Source organism: Podarcis gaigeae (assembly GCF_964106915.1).
Source record: "Podarcis gaigeae genome assembly, chromosome: 12".
NCBI lineage: Eukaryota > Metazoa > Chordata > Lepidosauria > Squamata > Lacertidae > Podarcis > Podarcis gaigeae.
The window spans coordinates 44,731,263-44,753,447 of record NC_139688.1 but is presented as its reverse complement, the minus strand read 5'-3'; the positions used below and the strand labels follow the sequence as shown (position 1 = coordinate 44,753,447).

At 43.2% G+C, this 22,185-nt stretch overlaps 1 protein-coding gene across 2 annotated transcripts in view; it reads right to left on the bottom strand.

The window, feature by feature from the left end:
* Positions 1 to 22,185, bottom strand: part of STT3B (STT3 oligosaccharyltransferase complex catalytic subunit B) — a 259,595-nt gene that overhangs the window by 204,494 nt on the left and 32,916 nt on the right. Inside the window, exons 10-16 of one of the 2 annotated variants that reach the window (XM_083705760.1) lie at positions 21,337 to 21,548; positions 20,191 to 20,378; positions 19,052 to 19,223; positions 18,129 to 18,302; positions 17,281 to 17,394; positions 15,115 to 15,327; positions 10,973 to 12,531 (exon numbers count right to left, since the gene is read on the bottom strand). In XM_083705760.1, coding sequence (XP_083561886.1) covers positions 12,451 to 12,531; positions 15,115 to 15,327; positions 17,281 to 17,394; positions 18,129 to 18,302; positions 19,052 to 19,223; positions 20,191 to 20,378; positions 21,337 to 21,548 — 1,154 coding nt within the window. In that variant the 3' untranslated portion in view covers positions 10,973 to 12,450. Of the gene's footprint in view, positions 1 to 10,972; positions 12,532 to 15,114; positions 15,328 to 17,254; positions 17,395 to 18,128; positions 18,303 to 19,051; positions 19,224 to 20,190; positions 20,379 to 21,336; positions 21,549 to 22,185 lie in introns of those variants that run through there. The other variant, XM_083705761.1, reaches the window with a different exon arrangement.

Genomic DNA, 22,185 nt, shown 5'->3' with positions numbered 1-22,185 from the left:
TAAAGTTAATCAACAAGAGATTCCAAACAGGAATCCAGGTGACTTTCCCCTTGCGTTCCAATTTTATGTACCGCTCCTTGTATTTCACAATTATGACAGATTATTTTGGAATATGAAGAAGCAACATGCCTTATTTGTAAGTTATTTCATGTTTGTCTTGCACCTGCAACTGAAGGATTCTTTTCAGTGTAGATGCTGTACACTTTGAATGGTAATGTAAATTTTGATGTTCTTGCAGTTAACCTTTGTGCACAGCTGTAGGACCTATGCAAATTTTTTCTTAAACACAACTGTTCGTAAACGAATTTATACTTATTTGTTTAAGATCCAATTCTCTGGCAGTCACTTCTGATTAGCCTTCCTTTCATAATTTTGTGAACTGAGCTCACAAACGAAACACTCAATAAATTTTATTTGAATTTATTGATTCTGATGCGCTGTCTGTTCAGCTCGTACATAACCGTGTGGGTTGGAAACCAGTATTCACAATGGAGCCAGCATGTAGCTAATATTAATTGCTAAAACATCCACTCACTCCTGCAGGCATTGCATTAACAAGACTTGGGAGACTTGTGTATAATGAATAGGCAAGTTCTGCTTTTCTTAGAAGTTAAACATTGGTCATGGGTCAAGACCAGACCCAAGATGGGTCCTGCCAGCAGCATGTACCACTATATGAACGAGGCTAAAAGTGGATCTGAACTCTGAAAAGATGGACCTTGTCATTCAGTTCTGATTCAGTTTATGAACAATGTAGCGGGACTGTTCACCTTGGATAATAAGGTAAGGAAGCAAGTAAGGCTGGACATACTTGGTTTCTCGCTTTTCCAGTCTAAAGGGCATTTTGGTTAACTTCACATAAGCATAATTGGGATTTCTTCTTGGATCTCAGTGTCAGTCTCACGAATGCTTTTGTCAAAACCAGAATTGCTACTTGCCTTGAAAGAGATGGAAAATGCTCTCCACTGGCATCGTATTTTCCTCCATTTCCTTGCTGGTCTCTTCATTGATTGTATTATGGGGTGCTTTTTTGTTGTTGCTATAGCCTGCCAGGACCTTAAGGTGAGCAAATCAAAGCTGAGTAGTAGGATTATGTGGCTACTGGACTTCCTTGTTTTGCAGCGAACCCAGCAAGCTGCCACCTTGGGCACTCCGGTGCCCGGGTAGGGTCCCAGCCAGAGATTAATGGAGGTGGGGTTAGGGGCATGGCTCCCCTGAACTTTCAAGGGTATTGAAAGAGCACTATGCGTGGTCATCCGTTAATGCCTTTTTCTGCCTATGAGCGGGGGTGGAAATCCTTGTCTCCTGGATGAAAAGGCAAGGTGGAAAGTTTTGCAAAGAATGAAAGATGCTAATTTCTGCTTTGCTTGAGTAGTGGAGGGGAGGCAGTATTTTAAGTCGTGTTTTTTCTTTGGGATCTGCGTTATCTACCTTCCCCATAAGCAATGGAATGTAAAGTTTTGGGGAAGAGAGGACTTTAAAGATACCTCTTTACAATGGATTTATTTTAGAACGAAGGACTTTCCCTGAAAGAGGATGGAGAGTAACAACCTTGAGGGATTTTGAACCACCCCTTGGAACTTTGTATTGTAAAATAAAAATAGTAAAGGAAAAGATTGGTAATAACTGGATTGACTGTCTGTTAAGCACCCAGAAGAGAATAAACTGTGGAGTTGGATGTAATGGAACTGAGGACCAGCAGGATGGACTGTAGGAAAATTTATTAGTTTAGGGGGCAGGATGGAGAGGAAATACGGATTTTGTTGAGATTACATCAGCCTATCCCCTTCAAGCTTGAAGTTGGAAATATTTTTTTTTTTTAATATAAATTTTTATTGAATTTTCAACTTTTTTTAACACACAAACACACATAAAAACAAAAACAAAACAAAACATCTCAAATTTCATACCCTTACTTTCGTTGCCTTCTTTCATTGACTTCCCCACACCCCCCTTCCCACCTTCCAATTTCATTAATTATCTCAGCAAGTTATTTCCTCTCATCTCTTAAATACTATTCTTATCTTTTCTTAAAATTTATCATTTTTACTTGGTCCAGTTTTACTTATCCAATTTTACACATTTAATCCTTTTTCTAAGGTCGGCCCAAATTCTCTCCCACGAATTCCTCCCTTCTTGTGTTAAACCAAAGATCATAATATTTCAATTCAAAATCTCAGATTCTTACTACTCTACTCTCCCCTCCCCCCCCTGGCCCGGTTCCTGTCCCTTCCCAAACCAATGTCCTCAAAAGAGAAAAAAAAGACAGTTTAGCCCGGATTCCTCACATCAGAGGCCCTTAAGCCCCAGTTAGTCTCTCTCCACCAGTTTTGTTGATATTCCTTTTTGTTGGCCCTCTCTTCTCGAGGAAGTTCTGTCACAAGCCCCTCATATTTTCCTCCTTCCAAATCAGTCAGAAACAGTTTCTGCCCAGGATCCACCAATCTCCCATGCTCCAGCCTGAAGAAGAAGTCCCCAATATACTTATTTGTTCTTTTATAGTCCAATATTCCAGTTATTCCAGGGGTTTCTTCTTTTAACTTTCTCTCCTTTTGCAGATTTGTAATCCACTGGTCATCTTCTTTGTTTCCTTTGTTCCCAAAGGTTACAGGCTCTGGATTGATATTCTCCACCTGGACTTCCTCTTCTCCTTCTTCTTCTTTTTCCCCGATGTTCCAAAGTTATCTCTTCTTCTGCAGCTGCAGAGTTTTTTTCCATTCGCTTAATGCCATCCACAGAGTTGTTTAATTTAAGATTGAAGGTCACCAGCTGTTTACTCATGGCCATACTCTGCTCTTGTAGAATTCCCACAAAAGAAAACATTTTCTCTATCTCTGCCAGTAATTTTCCTTCAGCAGCCATTGCAATGTCTTTAGTTTCCTCCAGGGGGATTACCATCATAATTCTTTTCCAACAGTCTGTTACTTTGTTATTCAGAATTACTTTGTTTCCAGTCAATTCAGTTTTATTGTAACACTTTTAATCCAAAAAGATATTTGTAACACAGTTCCAGGCCTTGGCCAGCCGTTTGACAGCTCTTTTGACAGCTGTCAAACTCTTTATTCTTTCCTCGGGCTCACACGCAGGGCGCTCCCGGGTTCCCAAAAAAAGGGGGGGGGTTAACCAGAAAAGAAAAACTTCTGAAATTTCTCTCTCCTCCTCTCCAGCACAGTAACTTCTTAGTCCAATTCGTAAAAGTTATCTGTTTAAACACCAAAGTCTTTCCGCCTTAATGCTCCTCTCCTTGCTTTAAAACTTTTGGTGGGGGGGGGGGGAGTGTGGACTTCCTTTTTAACACGTCCCCCGATCGTACTCGAATTCAAGGATAAAAACTTTAGTGCCGAAATTTCATTTTACTCACGGGTTGCTTGTTTCAGTCCAAATTTCAGGAAGAAAGACAGTGCTCTTCGGTCATGGCTCGCGGCTTCGCTCCGCCGAGGTAGCGATGAACTCTCAGCACCGCGCCGCTCTCCAGTCCACTCCGTAGCCTTTAAAAAGGCTCTTCGCGGGTCGGGGAGGGCGCTTAAGGTGCCTGTGATGGGATAATGAGCTGCTTGTGCGTAAAAGCTTGATCCCGCTGGGGTTTGGCCGGTCATCCAAACCCAGGCACTAATGGAGCCCCCAAAAGCATGACTCCGTCAGTCGCTGGTAGAATCTGACAGTGGGCGTCTACGGAACTTACGCCAACATAAAAGCTGTTTGACGGACATGCGCTTTCGTGACTCTCTGCGTGACAGTTTCCGGCGAAGGGAGGGAATTCCTAAAGGGGGTCTAGTTACCTCTTCACTATTCTCACTAGAAGCGTCTGAGAGCCTCCCCTCCGCTGTAACTCCTGCACTCCCCCTGCTGGTTCCTGCTTCTGCTGCAGAGTCTCTCCTACTCTGCTGGAGCCTGTCCAGCACCTCTAACTCCGATGGCAGTTCCCTGACATCCACCTCCCCCCCAGGCCCCCCTTCACCCCCTCCCGCCTCCTCTCCCACTGGCGGTGAGGGCGGAAAGCCCCTGAAAGAGCAATCCTCGTCATCAGAGGATTCAAACACTTCTAGCCACGGCGTCCCATCTCTCTCCCCGTCTTCTTCTTCTTCGTCGGAGGCAGCTTCCTCACCCACCCCTGACTCTGGGAACCCTTCAAACTCTCCCTCCTCATCGGTGGTCCCAAAGTGTTCCCTTCTAAATCGTGCCACGGGTTGCGGTTTTCTTGGGAAACGCTGATGAAATGTTTCTATTAAGATCTCGTCATTCACTACCTCTGCTGGCACCCAAGTGTTTTCCGACTCTACTTCCCCCTCCCATTCTACCAGATATTCCACCTGATTCCCCTTCCACCTGGAATCAATGATTCCTGCCACGTTCATGTCGCGCTCTCTCTCTTCTATCACGAGCGTTTGGGTGGCCTCTCTCTCACGCTCCCCCCACTCACGTCCCTCTCGGTACGGCGACAGTAATGACCTGTGAAATACTGGGTGTAATTTCATGTGACTGGGCAGTCTGAGTTTGAATGCTACTGGGTTGACCTGCTGTATGACCTCAAAGGGTCCCAATTTCTTGGGTCTCAATTTCTTACTCCCACCCTTGAACGGTAGTCCTTGGGTGGACAACCACACTCGGTCTCCCACCCTTATGATTTCACCTTCCCTCCTATTTCTGTCTGCTTGCTTCTTATATTCTTCCTTGGCTCTCTCTAAGTTAAGTTGAAGCTGACGGTGGATCGCTTCCATCTCTTCAAAAAAATGTTCCGCTGCCGGCACGCTCCATCTCTCCCCCCCCTCTCCTGGGAATGCCCGGGGATGGCACCCATAGTTTGCCAGGAAAGGACTCATCCCTGTGGACACATTCTCCGCGTTGTTGTAGGCAAATTCGGCCAGCGGTAGCTTATCTACCCAATCATTTTCTCTGTCCTTTACATAACACCTCAGGTATTGTTGCAAAATGCCGTTTGCCCTTTCCGCTTGCCCATTAGTTTCTGGGTGTCGGGCAGTGGAGAAATTGAGTTCTACTTGCAGTAAGCTCATAAGTTTCCTCCAGAACCTGGAAGTAAATTGTTTGCCTCTGTCACTGACCACCCTCAAGGGGGCGCCATGCAACCTGAAAATATGCTCTACAAACAACTTGGCGGTCTCCTCCGCTGTAACCGCATGTGAACAGGCTATAAAATGACACATTTTGGTTAATAGATCTACCACCACCATAACAGCTGTTTTGCCTTTGGATTTTGGCAGGTCCGTCATAAAATCTATGGATACTGCCTCCCAAGGCCTTTCTGGCGTGGGTAAGGGTTGTAATAGCCCCGCTGGCGCCACCCTCTCTCCTTTTGCTCGCTGACACCTGTCGCAACCCCTAACATATTCCCGCACGTCCTCCCTCACCTTGGGCCACCAAAACTCCCTGGTAACCAACCACATGGTTTTGTGCTGTCCAAAATGTCCCGCTGTGGGGCTGTCATGCAACTGCTTGAGTACTCTGCCCCTCAGTTCCCCATCTGGTATGTACAGTGCCCCTTTGTAATACAACGCCCCGTTCTTTTCTTCAAATCCCCCTGTGTTCTCTTCTGTCCTCCTGAGTTCTCTGAGTTTCTCTTGGGCGTATTCATCGTTCTCCGTACCTTCCATCAGTTCCCTTTGCCCCACCAATGCCGCCCCACACACCCAGCGGTCTTCGGAGATTACATGCCTTGCCTCAGGCGCTCCCTCCCCCTCTAAGTACTCAGGTTTCCTGGAAAGGGCATCCGCTCTCACGTTCTCTGAACCTGGCACGTAACGAATCTCAAAGTGGAATTTGGAGAACTCCTGGGCCCATCGCACTTGTCTCTGGTTCAGGACACGGGCTGTTCTCCAATATTCCAGATTTTTGTGGTCAGTTCGGACTTGAACCTTGTGTTGCGCCCCAATCAGCAAGTGCCGCCATTTCCGAAATGCTTCATGAATGGCGAGCAGTTCTCTGTCGTACACTGTGTAGTTCCTCTCGGATTTGTTCAATTTCCGCGAAAAGAATGCACACGGTCTCCATTCCGACGTATCCTTTCCCGGCTGGAGAAGCACGGCCCCCACTGCTCGGTCTGACGCGTCAGTCTCCACTCTCATTGGTTGTTGTAGATCCACGTGCAGAAGCTGTTCTTCCGACGCAAACGCCTGCTTTAGGCGTTCGAACGCCCGCTGCGCTTCTTCCGTCCAAACAAATTTCTTTTTGCTACTAAGACAATCTGTGATGGGCGCGGTCAAATGGGCAAAGTTTTTGATGAACTTCCTATAGAAGTTTCCGAACCCCAGGAACCTTTGCACGTCCTTCTTGGTCTTTGGTGTTTTCCATTCCAGTACCGCTTGAACCTTGCTGGGATCCATGGCCAATCCCTTGTCAGACAACCGGTACCCCAGGAATTCCACCTCCCTAGTATGAAACTGACACTTCTCCAGTTTCACCCACAGCCGGTTTTCTCGCAGTTTGCTCAGTACCTCTCTTACATCTCGCACATGCTGCTCCTCATTCTCTGAGTACACCAGGACGTCATCTAAGAACGCTACGCAGTTCTTGTAGAGCAATGGCCCCAGGACGTGATTCATGAATGATTGAAAACAGGCGGAGCCTCCTTGTAATCCGAAAGGCATAACGAGGTACTCAAACGCCCCCAAGGGGGTGAACATAGTGGTCTTCCACTCATCCCCCTTCCTCACACGTATCAAGTTATATGCCCCCCTAAGGTCCAGCTTGGTAAAAATCTTCCCTTTTCTCACCTGTGTCAGAATGTCATCAATTCTAGGCATAGGGAAAGTCACTGGTTCTGACACTGCATTCAGGGACCTGAAATCACACACAAGTCTGGGCTTGCCCGTGTGTTTTTTGTCCACAAAGAACACTGGACTGCCCCCCACCGCTCGTGACTCTCTGATGAAACCTCTCTTGAGATTCTTGTCAATGAACTCCCTTAACTCCTGCATCTCACTGTCTGACATTGCATACAGCTTCCCCACTGGCAATTGTGCTCCTGGGAGTAAGGTAATTTGACAGTCAAAGGGTCTGTGCGGGGGCAATTTATCCGCTTCCTTTTCGCTGAATACGTCAATCAAGTCAGCGTATTGTGGTGGCACCTTCCCCTTGTCCATCACTTCCACCCCTGCTAGAGTGGCCCTGCTGCCTGCCTGGGCCTCTCCCTCCTTGCAGTGTTCTAGGCAATGTGCTGATCCAAAGGAAACCACGCGCTGATGCCAGCCTACTAGCGGATCATGTAGTGCCAGCCAGCTCATTCCCAAGATAATAGGGGCTCCTCCCAGGGTGGCTACGTTAAACGCTATCAGTTCTGTGTGCCGTGCCACCCTCATTATCATTGGTACAGTCTGTTGGCTCACTTCTCCTCCCAACAGCTCCCTCCCATCAATCGTGGTAACCTGCAAAGGCTTACTTAATGGGATAGTCTGTATCTGGTGCTCAGCTGCAAACTCCTTACTCATGAAATTACATGAGCTACCTGAGTCCAATAGCGCTCTTATCTTTAGTGGGTGTCCGTTTGCCAGTTCCAGCAACACCTCTATCACAAGTGCTGGTCTTGGGGGTTCCGGCGTGGGCACATTCACTACTCCCTGGCCTGGCTGCTGTGCCCTGATGTTGGCAACCAGGCGTTGGCTTTTACTTGCTCCTTCATTTCATCCTCCTCCTTCCCCCCAACAGTTCCTGCCATCCCTTGCCATTCCTTCCTTTGCGGACAGACTCTGGCAAAGTGACCTGGCTGTTGGCAGAGATAGCATCTCTTGCCGCTCTTTCCCTCCTTCTTCCGCCCTTCACTGGTGTTTGAAACTGTGCGCGCGCGCGCTGCTCCAAGTTCCATCGGCTCTGCTGGCGGGAAAGGCTGCTCCGGAATCTCTGGAATGCGGAAGTCCTTCCAACGTTCCCCCTTTCCTTCCCGCTTTTCCAAAGCTCTAGCCTCCTGGCGTGCTCCTATGGACAGCGCTGATTTAGTCAGCTGGTCCATAGACTCCGCCCTAGGCGCCCGGGAAAGTTCATCTTTCACTGCCGGAGAGAGACCTTCTTCAAATAGCATTTGAATAGGTTCACTAGCAAGGTTCCACCCCAGTCTATGAATCAGCATGGTGAACTCAGTCCAGTACTCACGTACAGATCGGCTCCCCTGTTTACAAGCCATCAACTCCCTGCGCACCATCCCCTGCTCAATCTCGCTGGAAAACATCAAGTCCATGGCGCGAAAAAACTTCATTGTGTCCTTTAAGATTTCATTATTGGCTGCCATCAGGGGGCGAACCCAGTCCCTCGCCCCTCCCTCTAGATGGCCAATCACGTACGCCACTCTAGAGTTCTCATCGGGGAAGTCATCAAACAGTAGATTGAGAGCATATTGCATCTCTGTTCTAAAGGCTTGATAGTTCCTGGGATTCCCCCCAAATTTCTGCACCAATCCAGGCACCCTTCTGGCAAGTGGGGTGGTTTTCCCCTTATCTGCATCTTGAGCCCTCCTCTCCTCCAGCCTCGCCGTTTGCAGTGCGAGCTGGACCTCCAACGCCCTGTACCTTTCTTCCAGGCTTGGATCTGCTCCAGCTCCAGCTGCCCCGGTTCCTGCTGGTTCACTCATGATGCCCTCTGCTTGCACAAACAGCTTTCGGAGACTGTCAGATTGCTGTGATGGGATAATGAGCTGCTTGTGCGTAAAAGCTTGATCCCGCTGGGGTTTGGCCGGTCATCCAAACCCAGGCACTAACGGAGCCCCCAAAAGCATGACTCCGTCAGTCGCTGGTAGAATCTGACAGTGGGCGTCTACGGAACTTACGCCAACATAAAAGCTGTTTGACGGACATGCGCTTTCGTGACTCTCTGCGTGACAGTTTCCGGCGAAGGGAGGGAATTCCTAAAGGGGGTCTAGTTACCTCTTCACTATTCTCACTAGAAGCGTCTGAGAGCCTCCCCTCCGCTGTAACTCCTGCACTCCCCCTGCTGGTTCCTGCTTCTGCTGCAGAGTCTCTCCTACTCTGCTGGAGCCTGTCCAGCACCTCTAACTCCGATGGCAGTTCCCTGACAGTGCCCACCGAGTTACCAGGTCCGCAGGCTTCCGCGCCTGCGGTTTTTAAGGGTCCCCGTGTCGCCGGCACGGCAAGACCCGTCCTCGACGGAGCCGATTCCCTCCGGAGCTCGGAGGGAATCCGCCATTACCCGTTCGCGCTATCACGGAAGTCCAAGCTTGAAGTTGGAAATAAGAAGAGTGAAAGGGACAGTATCGACCACAGTGTATACCATATTGAAGGCTTCTGAGACTTTCAGACAGAGAATAAGAAAGAGGGATTGTTTATTGAGCTGGCTGTATGTAAAATTGAGGATTAAATTTGGCGAAATGTGAGTGGTGGGTGACAATGGGAGATTGGCAGTGTGGGGGGATGTATATTATATATTTATTTAAAAAATAATAATAATCTAGGGGTTTCATTTTCACCCTCTGCATGCAGCACTAGTGAAGCCGAGTTGTTTATTATTGGGGCCAGATGTCAGACAGCAATGTTCAAGGCCATGTTAGGGAAGAATGTGTGCATGTTTGTCTGTTTTTCTCAGGCAAAGTGTTACTCCAGAGATATAGGAAGGAAATATTTCAAAATTGATGGCTATTATAGAGGAAAGAGGATTTACTTGGCTGTTTTGAGGACAGGTTATAACAATATATAAAAGCCACAGCAGAAATTGGCAATTGAACAGGAAAGGAAAGGCACTCTGCATATTCTTAAGGAGGGCTTGCAGTAAAGTTTTTCAGTGTGGCAGGTTTGTGTTCAGGGTACTTAACCGGTGACATCCTTTGTCAGGATACTCATTTGACCCTGCCCCAATGCTCAGTGTTCCATGATCATTGATTGTGCAGAGGAATCTTCACCAGGCTGTTTATAAGTATGAGACCTTGAGGCTCCCTCCCTGCTTGTGGATGGAGGATGCTGTTGTGACTATATAAGGATTGACGGGAGAGTGAGTTCAGTAACAGTCTGGATGGTTTTTGTACATGTTGCTGCTTGTTGCAAACATGGCTAGGAGGCCCAGAAATGCTTCTCAAAAGTGCTGTTTCCGGTCAAGATTTGAGCCTTCTGTGTGAGAGCGTTTTGTGTCTCCTGCTTTTCTTGATCAGAGTTTAGCTCAAATGCAGTAGGTGCAGCAACACAACTGCACAAAGGATATGGAGGCCTTTAAGATCCTAGATGGATTCCATGACCTGAGAGGTAAGAGCAGCACTATCAAAAAATGGAGAGGAGTATGAAAGCTGTTGTTTTGCAGCCGTATCCTGCAAAAACAACCACCCTTAAGACCACTATAGAAAAATGAATTGTTCCAAGTAACAACAGTCTGGATTTTAGGACAGATCTGCACTTGGTATCAAGGTTGGATTGGAGTCTTGTACTAAAAAAGTAACCAATTTCCCACTAGAACTGAAACTCAGAATTTAAATGTGGTACTGGGTACAAGAACCCATAAGGAAGCCAGTGTAAACCAGAGGTATCAGTCCAAATTTAATGTACCATAAATATGAGATGTACTAGATCAGTGTTAAGGATTAAGGCTGCAAGCATAAAGCTTATTTATTACTTGCAAATGGTTTAAACCTCTGTTTTCCAAACCCAGCTTAAGTTATATTGTGGAACATGAAGGGTTGTCTCCAATAGTGGCCCTCTGCTGATAGAAAGCTCTTTGCCTGGTACATGATTTTGAGGCAATGTTTGGCAAATCCCCCTATCGCTTGCAGGCCTTCCACCACCAACTTCAACCAGAGCTAATTTTTTGGGGGGTTGGGAATAGCTGAAGATTGCCTTGATCCACGTTGCATACTAGAAAGCTTTGCGGATCCTTCTGTCAGCAGAAAGACAGCAACTGGAAAGAACACTATTCCCTCAGTGACTGGGCAAAGGGTAGATCATCGCAAGAGAATTTGTAAGCAAGTCCATAAGCAGAACTGGCAAAGCTTAATGTAAGATAATTAAAAAAAGGAACAACAGCCAACCACTTAACACAAAACTTGATTTAACTTTATTTTTCCCTATAGTCAACAACGGGTCTGCATTGAGCTTGAAAGCAACAAAGTAATATAATCTCAATGACAAAGGGTCAGAAATCCAGATTGTTATTTTGTGAAAATGTTGCCACTGCATTATTGATTTAATAACCTCTTTACTCAAAAATGAATTTACAAATAAAAATTATACATCTGAGAAGAAAAGTCAGCAGTAACATTCTCACTGAGCAATAGATAATTTTTTGTTTTGTTTGGAAGGTACATACTATTCTGCTTTACACCAATACATCTGGTATAAGCTGTTTACTATATTGAAATTATGTCCTGTGGCTGTCAGGTGAGCCATACCCCCAAACACATTTAACTTTATTAAAATAACTAAAGGATGTTCAAGTCTGTAAGGTTTCCTATAGTTGGAAAGTGAACGTGTTCAGTCTCCATAATTTAGTGCACTTGATAATTGTCTTTTTAATAAAATAGAAAAGACAAAGCACATAGTCAAGCAAAAAGTTTCCCATCAACTGAAGCACTAAATAAAAATATGGAGAAAAGCCAGTCATTTCCACAACCCCGTGAAAATGGAGGCAGGTTTATAAACCATCTGCCTTTCAGTAGCCACAGAAAGACTTTGGATACTTGTCAAAAAACATCTCCTAACAGGCCAAATTATGGTTTAATGAAAATATGAAGCTAAACAAGCAAAATCTGAGAACACCAGGTGCTAGGGTGCTCAGTAGCATTCATTACTGTCGTGTCTGATTTAAGATACAAATTTAGCCCTTGTATCTACCTACAAGATTTGCCCTATATAGTCCAAGAATACACCTGCATATGGGCAGCAAGACCTCTTCTCAAAACAAGTTGCATAATCCAATTATATAATCTGTCCGGTGATTAGTGAAACTGCAGCTTGGTTTACAGTCCAGCACACAACATACAGCAAGAGGAGAGTACATTTCATGAAGTCTTGTAAAATAAATACCTTTAAAGGAGTCCTAGTAGCTGAATATAAAAATATCCACACTCCTGAAAGTGTCAGACCAAGGCTAGTCAATTCATACATTTCACCATTCCAGTAAGATATTGCTGTTCAGCTCAACTACTTAAAAAAAATCTCGACAAGTATGCATGTGCCAAGGACCGAATTAAAGGGCTCTTTGGTGCAATCAGTCCAAATTCAATCAATTGGAAGGATAATATGTACCAGTAAAATTAAAAAAGTCAAAAAAAAAAATCTGCTGCTAGACCTGGACAGCAGCTCAGTCTTGCTCCACGATACAAATCTAAAACAGCTGTTCTCAATAAGCCAAAAAATTTAAAGTCAGACATTGCCTGAAAGTTTTGTACAATAATCTGGACCAATGATGGTTCTGTACCCTCATGTTGCTGTGAAACATGACTTGAGCTAAAGGCAAAGACTGGTTATCTCAAGGACAACTGCTTCAATATTAGCAATCAGTACAGTGTATTTAAACTGTCTTCCTGTTGGGTCTCTTGCCTTTCTTTAAAATTAGTTTATTCTTAATGTAGCCACGCTTCCTTTTGGCAGTCTAAAAAGAAAAACAGAATAGTGCATTAGTTACTTACAATGCTCTAGTGACTACATCAAGTTCTGCATTGCTCTAGAATATTTAAATATTGCATTTGGGGTCAGGGCTAGGAGACTGGCAGGCCTAAGAATCTGAAATTTTTAACAGCCCCACCCTATGCATGTTTTCTCAGAGACAAGTCCCACTGTACTCAGTGGAACCAGTGGAACTTACCCCCCAGTAAGTGTGTTTAAAATTATTGCCTAAATCAGGTAAAACTTAGTTGTAGATGATTTGCAGTAAATTTTCATAAGGGCTACAGAACGCTCTTCTCCATATTTTTGACATTTTGCTGGTTTCACAATAACCTTTAACACTCAATACCTTTTCAAAAACCGAACTTTAATCTTTTAAAGAAACTGGGCTGTTATCTTGAGAACTTGCCCTGAGATAGGGCAGTATCTAAATTTAACAAATAACAATCTGACTTCATAAATTTATTTTCTATGTACATTTAGTCGACACCCCTTAACGTAGGTTTCTGTTTAGTACTTCGTGTTAAGCGTATTTTTAAAATAAAAGGTAGACAAACACAGCATCCATTTTTCCTTCTACAATTGTGCCTCCCAGAAATATTTTAAGCAATTTTAACCTTGGGGTGGATTCTACAAAATAGTTGAGCTAGTGGGAGCCATCACAGTGACGTGATAATTATATGTTAAAGCAAGGTTTGCTTGCCACATGGCAGGCAAGACAGGTAACAGACTTTTCCTGGGGTCTGATATACTGACAAAAATATGGCTGTCATTTCCTTTATCACCGGGACACAACTATTCTGGCACTACATCAAAAAGTTAGACTATAAGGCCATTATATGCAGGGTACAGTACAATTTAGATCCTTAATTCTAAAAGCAACTTTACCTTACACTCTCAAAGGGAAGGGGAAATTTTGAACTGACCTTTTTCCTGGAAGCAAAAAACTAATATAAAGACTTGCAGTTGCATATCGCTATCGCTTATTTTAAGCCCCACATCCTTGACTCATCCACACTCATATCTCCAAAACTAGAAAGGTGATTTGCTCATTTTAAGACTTCCAAAAATGAGGACAAGATTTTTTGCTGCAAAGGTACATGTCAACGTACAGCAAGTGCAACTAATATCTGTAACATTGAATCTGAAAATTCTCAGTACCTCATTCCAAAACATGTATGACTACAATGCCAGAAAAAAAACACAACTCACATAGTATGATAATGCACTGATATTCCAACCTCGCAACTATTGCCAATTGTGTTCATATGTTGCTTATACCATGCTTTTAAACACAACGTGAACATGTCACTACCATATGATTTGTGTTATGTATGTATGATGATTTTTAAGGGTGTAAGACAGAGGTCGGCATCCTAAGGCCCATGGGCCAGTTCTGGCCCATGGTCGTTTTGTGGATTGGCGTGGAGATTCCATGCTTTTTCCTCCTGCGGTGCCATTTTTTTTCTCGCTGTGGGGACCGACTTCCAGGTCGGAAGAGTGCTGGAAATAGTGTGTGTGCATGCACACGGGCGCTCATCCATCCTGGAAGTGCGCTGGAAATAGCTTGAGCGGGCATGCACTGAGAGATCTGCCGGGGAGTGGACTGGACCGGCCTCAAAAAACGTTGCCAACCCCTGGTGTAATAATGTGCACAGCTTACCTCTTCCTGGCAGATGCTTCTGTACACCTGCATAATAGGTACATGCAGGAAGCCAGGAGCACCAAACTGGGAGATCTCAAAAGACAAGTGGGAAGTAAATACTGTATAGCAGAAAACATTTGTGCATAGAAGTAGAAGCCAGAAAACACCTTTGGTGGCTTACATGGGTATGTGTGAATATGTCCTTGCTACTCAAGTATCAAGTTATTAATTAATTTACTCTTTGAATTCTTTTCTGATATCCAACAATGTCAATAGTTTATATAATCAGCCCTTAACTCTATACAACTCTGCCCTTGAAGTGACCTTCCTAAAAGATTAAACATTGCCTGTCTATAAGGTTCTATTTATTTTGCAAGGAATCATGTAAAAAAGGGGGAGTTTGTTTAAAAGGATTTTATTTCCATGCCTGAACACTTTTATATTCAATAGAGGAGCGCGCGCACACAAAAATGAGTCTTTAAAAATGAAAACCTGTGTAAGACAATTGCAAAAGGAGTAAGCCAGACACTCAAGCTGTCAACAAAAGCTCCAGGTTTAATTGTTTTACACAAAAAAAGAAGTCATTCTGAAATTTCTAGGTATCACTTTTCAGAAAGACACTTTCACATTTTACTCAGTGAGCTGCCATGGTTACTAAAACACTACTTACGTATTTTGGATAGTACTCTGTTACACTTTGCTGGGATTTTCAAGAGATTCTGAGACAGCCTGCCAATTAGCACAACAATGAATCTAGTTGCCCTCACATGCTTTGTCAGTGTTAGTTAACCATGGTTACCATGAGGCAGGTCTGATATTTGATACAAACGCTCTCTGCATCTGGCTAAAACTAAATCATATAGTTAGTTGGTAAATTTGTGTAACACTATGAACCTCCATAGGGATACTTCACTGGGAACCCACCTTTTTTGACAAATACTTTTGTTTTGGTAAAATGTTGGTTAGCCTAGGCTTATGATCCAGTGTCTCTCTGTTGTCTAGCTGTTTCACTTTATATATTCTAACAAGCCAGTGCTCTGATGTGAAGGCTTCTTCCAAATGTTTAAACTTAATGTCCTTGTTGCCAATCTCAGCATTGCGTGTGCGATCAAATCCTGGAGGTGTCCGAAAATCCAGCTACAAAAAGTTAATGTCACACATTAGGTTGAAGATATAAAATGCAATCCTGTGAACAGAACTCAATCCAAGTACTACTTTGAAAAATATCTCCCAGTGTTCCAAGTTCTAAAATATATATGAGTTGTCATACGTTTTACAACAGAATATTGCAATGGGGCCCTTAACTTCAAATTGATACACTGCGGTATAAAACTGTAACATTTAAATCAACTGATACCAGTGGGAGTTGGTAAAGGATCACTGTTGTGTGCTTTTATCTCCTATTACCTTCAGAACTCCAGCAGTCCCTGTTGGAGTAACACATTACAGCAGTGGTTTTCAACCAGTGTGCTGTGGCACCGTGGGGTGCTGCAGGCACCACTGGCCTCAGTCCCCCTTTCCTTTCCACCTCCCTCTGATGCCCTCTTGCGTCTCTGCCTCCCAAAGGTTGCAGCAGCCCTGGCTACAAGCTCCCCAGGCAAATGGTGCCTCTGGGGCTGGCTTGGGGGTGCTTCCTAAGCTCCTGTGGGGCAATGTGAGGAGGCACCTCTCTTTGGGGTGAGGGGGGCAGCTCAGAGACCAGGGGTGGCAGCAGTGGCTGCCCAGAGGACTCCAAAGGAGAGAGGAGAAGAGAGGAGGCCAAGGGAACACTCCACAAGGGAGCGTGTTCAAAAAGTGAGGGGCTGCCGGCTCTGCAGGCAAGGGGTGACATAACTGGGCTCCAGAGTGCTGCAGAAAAAAATGGAGCTGTGGACCCCAAAAGGTTGAAAACCTCTGCATTACTGTCATCAAGCCTGTAAGTAATGGGATGCCAGATTTCTTCTGGGAAGGTTTTGGTAAAAGGTGCTTGGTGATGAGAGCTACATTCACAAGACAACTCTCAAGTTGTGCACCTGCTGCTACAATATTCTGATCTCATCCAAAAGAGGATGCACACATCTACATCTGTCATCTGGTTCCCCTAATGGTTTGTTCAGCTACATCCAATACCAAAAAAGCCCCCAAGCACCAGTTTTGATTTTACACCACCTCCCTGGGATCAGATTGAAAGGCAGAGTTGTGAGTCATACCACTGACACCCAAGCTAAACTTCCAGATTACCCCATCCAGACATTTCCCTTAAATGTATTAAATTTAAAAATGCCTTATTTCTTTTTCTAAGAAAACCACAAAGTGGCCTATAGCATGTGCATTTAAAAAAATATTAATTCAAAGATTAGCTTAAAATACATATTATACAAACTTGTAGCCCACAGAAGAAGCATGTACTGTGAAATCTACAATTTTCATTATAAAAATTAGAAACGGCAATTTTCACATAAGAAATATAACAGATAATGAATTACATTCCTTTGTCTGCCCTTTATTTAACTTTGTAATATAAGCTCATATTAACCAGCTCTTCCTAGTTACTTATAACGAAAACTCCATGCAGATGTTAATACCCACCTGATCCTTTAACCCTGGGGTTACAAGAGCTCAGAGCATATTTGACCTCTACTCCCACTTCCTTTCCCTCTTAGCCCTTTGGCTATTTTATCATATTAGCACTAAAGTACTATAATACTATACTAATGGGTTCCCCTCACTGGATCTTGATAGAAGGCTGTTTGATCCAGTAAGTCTCCCATCAACTAAACAGCGATTGAAGCACTCTTCAGGTTGATACTATTCCCCTTCCCACCTATAGCCACCTGTCAATCTGCTCTAAAGGATTGGGAGAATCACTGAAGACCATCCCAATCCTTTTTCTGTTGATGGAAGACTACACAACCCTATGGATTATTTGAGGGATACACAGGTTAGTTAAACTATATTCTAAAAACTAGCACTGTATTTAATTTTTAAAGTTTTGCCGATTTTAACTCTTATTGATAATTATATTGCGCATATTGCTTAGAGATTTTCCGAATTAAGTGGCCTACATTCCCCCCCCAAAAGAAACATTTAAGATAGCAAAATTTCACTAACCTGCATTTCTCCAAATCTGTAATATGACATTTTATACATGAGACAGTTTAGCAAGGTTGGAGAGCCTGCTTTATCAACTCGAAACTCTCCCTGTGGAGTAAAATAGTCGCTTTCCTTTAGGGAGAAAAAGGAAATACAATTAGTGTTATGCATGTTGCCACAATATGGGAAATAAAGTGGTGCTGTAACTGGTTTCTACTTCAAATAAACTGACTTAACTCTCACAGACTGAGCTCAATCTTGTTTTTTTCTATACAGGCTGTAACCATGATTTTTGAGGGGGGTACAGTAGCAAATTATTACTTAAGCATTCAGAAATTGAATGATTGGATTATTCAACTGTAAGAATATTCAGCTGTGTCACCAAGAAAGACACATTTCTGAACATCCATAAGCAGTGCTTTTTTTCTGGGGGGATGCAGGGGTATTGCATACCCCTAAACATTTTGTGAATCTTTGTAGTTTTGTCCATTTACTGTGTTTTATTTCCCCCAATTTGAACTATAAAGGGAAGAACCATAAGGGAAGACCACAATTTGTTCTCATTTCAACTTACTACTGATCTTATCAGGTATATTATGATATGGCACCAATGTCTGATAAGGCCTGATTGAAGCAATCCCTCAACATAAAATACTATCATTTATTACATAAAATACTACGACTATTAGGATGTCATCTAATTATAGCTCTACTGAGAAGTACCTAGAATCCAGAGAATATATCAGGAAAATTTCTCAATAGAAGTGTGGCAGAATTAGAAGATCTTGATAGATTGTACCAAAAGCACTAACATAATTACTAAAGGGTTTTTTTTTTGGGGGGGGGCAATTTATATTTCAACTCACCCTGATATCTTTAGGATGTTCTCCTTCTGCTATCCTCACCATCCACAAGAATTTGTTGATATCATCACCAGAGTAGCCAATTACACCTCCAAAAATTATTAACACATAATCCACATCCAGACTCTTCATGATCTCATAAGCTGCTGTCTCATTTGAAGACATAGCTTTTCCTACCTGCAATAAAGAGAGTTATTTCTAAAACTTGCAAGCGTTCTTGTCTAAAAAGCAGTTATTAACCAACCATTCAAGATATATCATTAGCCCATGTTATTAGAGGTCATTTCATCCAATGTGAAATATAGAACTGAAATAATCGTAGCATCGAGTTTAACTAAAAGATACACGAGAGTCGGTGGTTGGCTTAAAATATGTATAAACACAACTTAAATATAAAATAAAACATAAAACACTATAATTATATATCTTTCAAGCCTAAAACTTCAGTTACGTTCAGTATGTGGCAACACTACAGCACATATTTTTGTAGTCACTGGCCCAGTTAAGATGTCATAAACCATGGTTTATTATATAAATCGGGCCACTTTTTATGAAGACAGCTATAGCCCCATTAGAATATACTCTTCCCCTGCTGCTCCTCTCAGCAAGAGGAGTCCAAAGGGAGTAGTGATAATGGTCATTGTCCTTTAACACAGTTGACAGGCTGTGGATATAAACAGGATAAGGTCATGTTTATTGAGAATAAAGGTTGAAACACTGCTTTCTGTTTCAAATTCTATGTTATCAGATATCACCATCAACCTAGAAAATGAACATTTCTCAAACATGATCTTGGAGTTAAGGCATAAAATACAGCAACATAATGGAAAACAATCTTCAGCATATATTAAAATGTAATTGTTTATAAATCTAGAGCCACGTGTTCTGTCACCCAGTTCTCAATAAACAGAAGTACCACTACATACCAGGGCTATGTGGCTGTTATTCCAAGTATTATTGTCAACTAAAGTAGTCCGATTTGCCATTCCTGCTATCTGATAGCCATAATCCCACCAAGACATTACTCTGGCATGTTCATCTGTGTTTTGTCTTAGCCAATAGTAGGCTTCTCTGAAGTCATCCAAAATGTTTCGGGTGCTGCAACAGAAAAAACCCCAGAAAGTTTTTATCGGAAAGCAGACTCACTTTGATTAGATCTTATTTATTCTACTCCATTTATGAACTGCTTCCTATAAAGCATCTTAAATTGAATGAATAAAGGGTTTCAGATATTTGTAGCCTATTTGTAGCCTCTTTTAGTGAAGCGGGATCTGCAAGACCTGTCTTTATCTGTATGGTTGGGCTTATAGGTTTCACTAGTGGTTATACAAAGTTGTTTATTGGTTATGTAAATTGTTTTGGGTCACTTTTGTGAGGAAAAGATACAACTTTAAAAGGAAATATAATTTAAAAAGGAAAAATAAAAACATATGCAAAGCAATTTCATATATAAAAGCAATTTCCTATCCCAAAAGTACAAACTAGGATAAAAATCTCCACTTAAAAGGCTTGTTGAAAAAGGAAGTCTTCCATATGTGCCAAAAATTCAAGAGATGATGTCTGTCTGATACGTAACATAAGGGACTTCCAAAGGGTAGTTGCTGTCATGCTAAACACCCAAATCCTGTATCCTTCAGAATGAACCTCCTGGTGGGAGGGTATCTGCAGGATGCTCTCGCAGAGAGCAGTGACTGGTTGTGTATTGAAGTAATAAGGTGATTTTTAAATGCATCTTGGACCCAAGCTGTATGGGGTTTTGCACATCACTTCCAGCATCTGGAATTCCGGTAGCTAACTGGCAGCCAGTGCAGTTCTTCCAGCAGTGGCATAACATGATGGTGATAAGATATCCCAGTGAGTGGTTGAGCTGCTGCATTATGCACTAGCTGCAACTAGCCAACAGCCTCAGTGGCATTATAAATTTGCAGTAGTTCAAGCCAGAAGCTACGAGTCCATGGAGAACAAGGGTCAGGCCAATGTGTCACGTGATGTGTTTTGCATTCCTAACCATTCTCACACAGTCATTAAACTCACACTAAGATGCATACAAAATGGGGCGCCTTACCCATCATGATTGTAAGAGGCCAGGACGACACTGGGACTGGAGTAGGCATTGCTAGTTACCCATGTACAGTGGACGGCAAACATCATCAGCAGCATGAGCATCAACATTGTCACAATGCTCTTGATATTCGGCCCAAGACCCTCTTCTGTTTTCTCCTGTTCGGATATGTGTTTCCTCACTTTACCTGCCTGAACAAAAACAAATTAGAATTTTGGGGCCTTTCAGCTTATGCCAGGCTTTGAGGGTTTAAAAGCCCCGTATTCAACAATAAAGCCACATTTCTAGAACCTTCCCTCATGGGTTGTTTTCCAAGTTATGTGCTAGACAAATGCCTATTTATTAGGGATGTCAGGAGCTGTCTTCTACTGGTTGTTTTTTTTTTTAAAAGCACACTAGTAATTTTTGATGTATCTCAAACGAAAACAGTCGTGTGTCCCCCCCCCCCCACAGTGTGTGGTAGTGGGGTGGCATTTAACATTTAACAGCTGCATGAATGAGATTGTGTTTCCTTACATTTTTCAGTTCATCTGTAAAAGTTGGAAAGCAACATCCCCCCTTGTAAAAAGGGTTAAAGTCTTTTTGTAGCCATGCTTATGTACAAAAACCTGCATCACTAGCGCAGATAGGAAGCAGCAGCTAAAAGGTATGCTGCTAAAAAAACCCCCACCTTTAGTCAAAACAAACAAAGGAATGAACCTCCAAAACAATCCCACTGTGAGACTGAAAGGAAACAATTGACAACCGAGTGTGAAAGGGAATGGAACAGAATGGCTGGAAAGGGAGAGAGATGCATCTATAAAGGGTAGAAAGAACTGTTTGATAGTGAGAGCCTATTTTAAAATGTCCCCAGGGATGGAACTGAAAGCTATCTAACATTTAAATGTAGCAGCGACAGAGCAGTAGTGTGTCCGCTGCTTCCCCAGAAAAAGCCAATGAAGACCGCACATGCTCAGTGAGAATGACTGATGGAAGGAGATGAAAAATTGGGGGAAGGGGGAGAAATGGAGTACTTAGAACCCCTTGGCCAGAACAGAAGCACTACACATGCAACCATTTTGCTCTCTCTGTTTTTTGCTTTTAATGTGGATTCATTTATTTAAAAAAATATATCTAAAATCGGAAGCCATCTAGATCTTCAAGTCCCACCTTATCATAAAGATTTCCTGGGTTTCTTTTATCGTCCTCATCGCTGCTATCTTCTATTGGTGGATTCTCTCTCTTCATGTCATCACCCAAATAATGCTCAAAAACATTGGAGAAAGCAATTGCTGACAGCATACAGACTACTGGAGTCAAAGTTAACATAAGACGAACCATCACTCCAGCGAAGTAAACAGCACTGATTGCATACAGAGCCACTGTAGAGAAAGAAAGACACTGAGATTTACTATAGGGCATTTTAAAATCTTGATTACTATCCACTTCAGAAATAAGCACAATTACTGTACACTTGAAGAAGCTTAAAAGGGTAAAGGTAAAGGTACCCCTGCCTGTACGGGCCAGTCTTGACAGACTCTGGGGTTGTGCGCCCATCTCACTCAAGAGGCCAGGGGCCAGCGCTGTCCGGAGACACTTCCGGGTCACGTGGCCAGCGTGACATCGCTGCTCTGGCGAGCCAGAGCCACACACGGAAACGCCGTTTACCTTCCCGCTGGTAAGCGGTCCCTATTTATCTACTTGCACCCGGAGGTGCTTTCAAACTGCTAGGTTGGCAGGCGCTGGGACCGAGCAGCGGGAGCGCACCCCGCCGCAGGGATTCGAACCGCCGACCTTTCGATCGGCAAGTCCTAGGCGCTGAGGCTTTAACCCACAGCGCCACCTGCGTCCTGAAGAAGCTTACAGATTCCTAAAATCTGCTGTGTGCACAGAATTGAACCTACCTTTGAAATATATTATATTTTATATTTCTGAACTTTAAAAAGGGATTTCAGTTGTTTATCAAAAAAACATGGAGAATTAATCAGAACCAAATCAATATGTATGTTATCTTGCTAA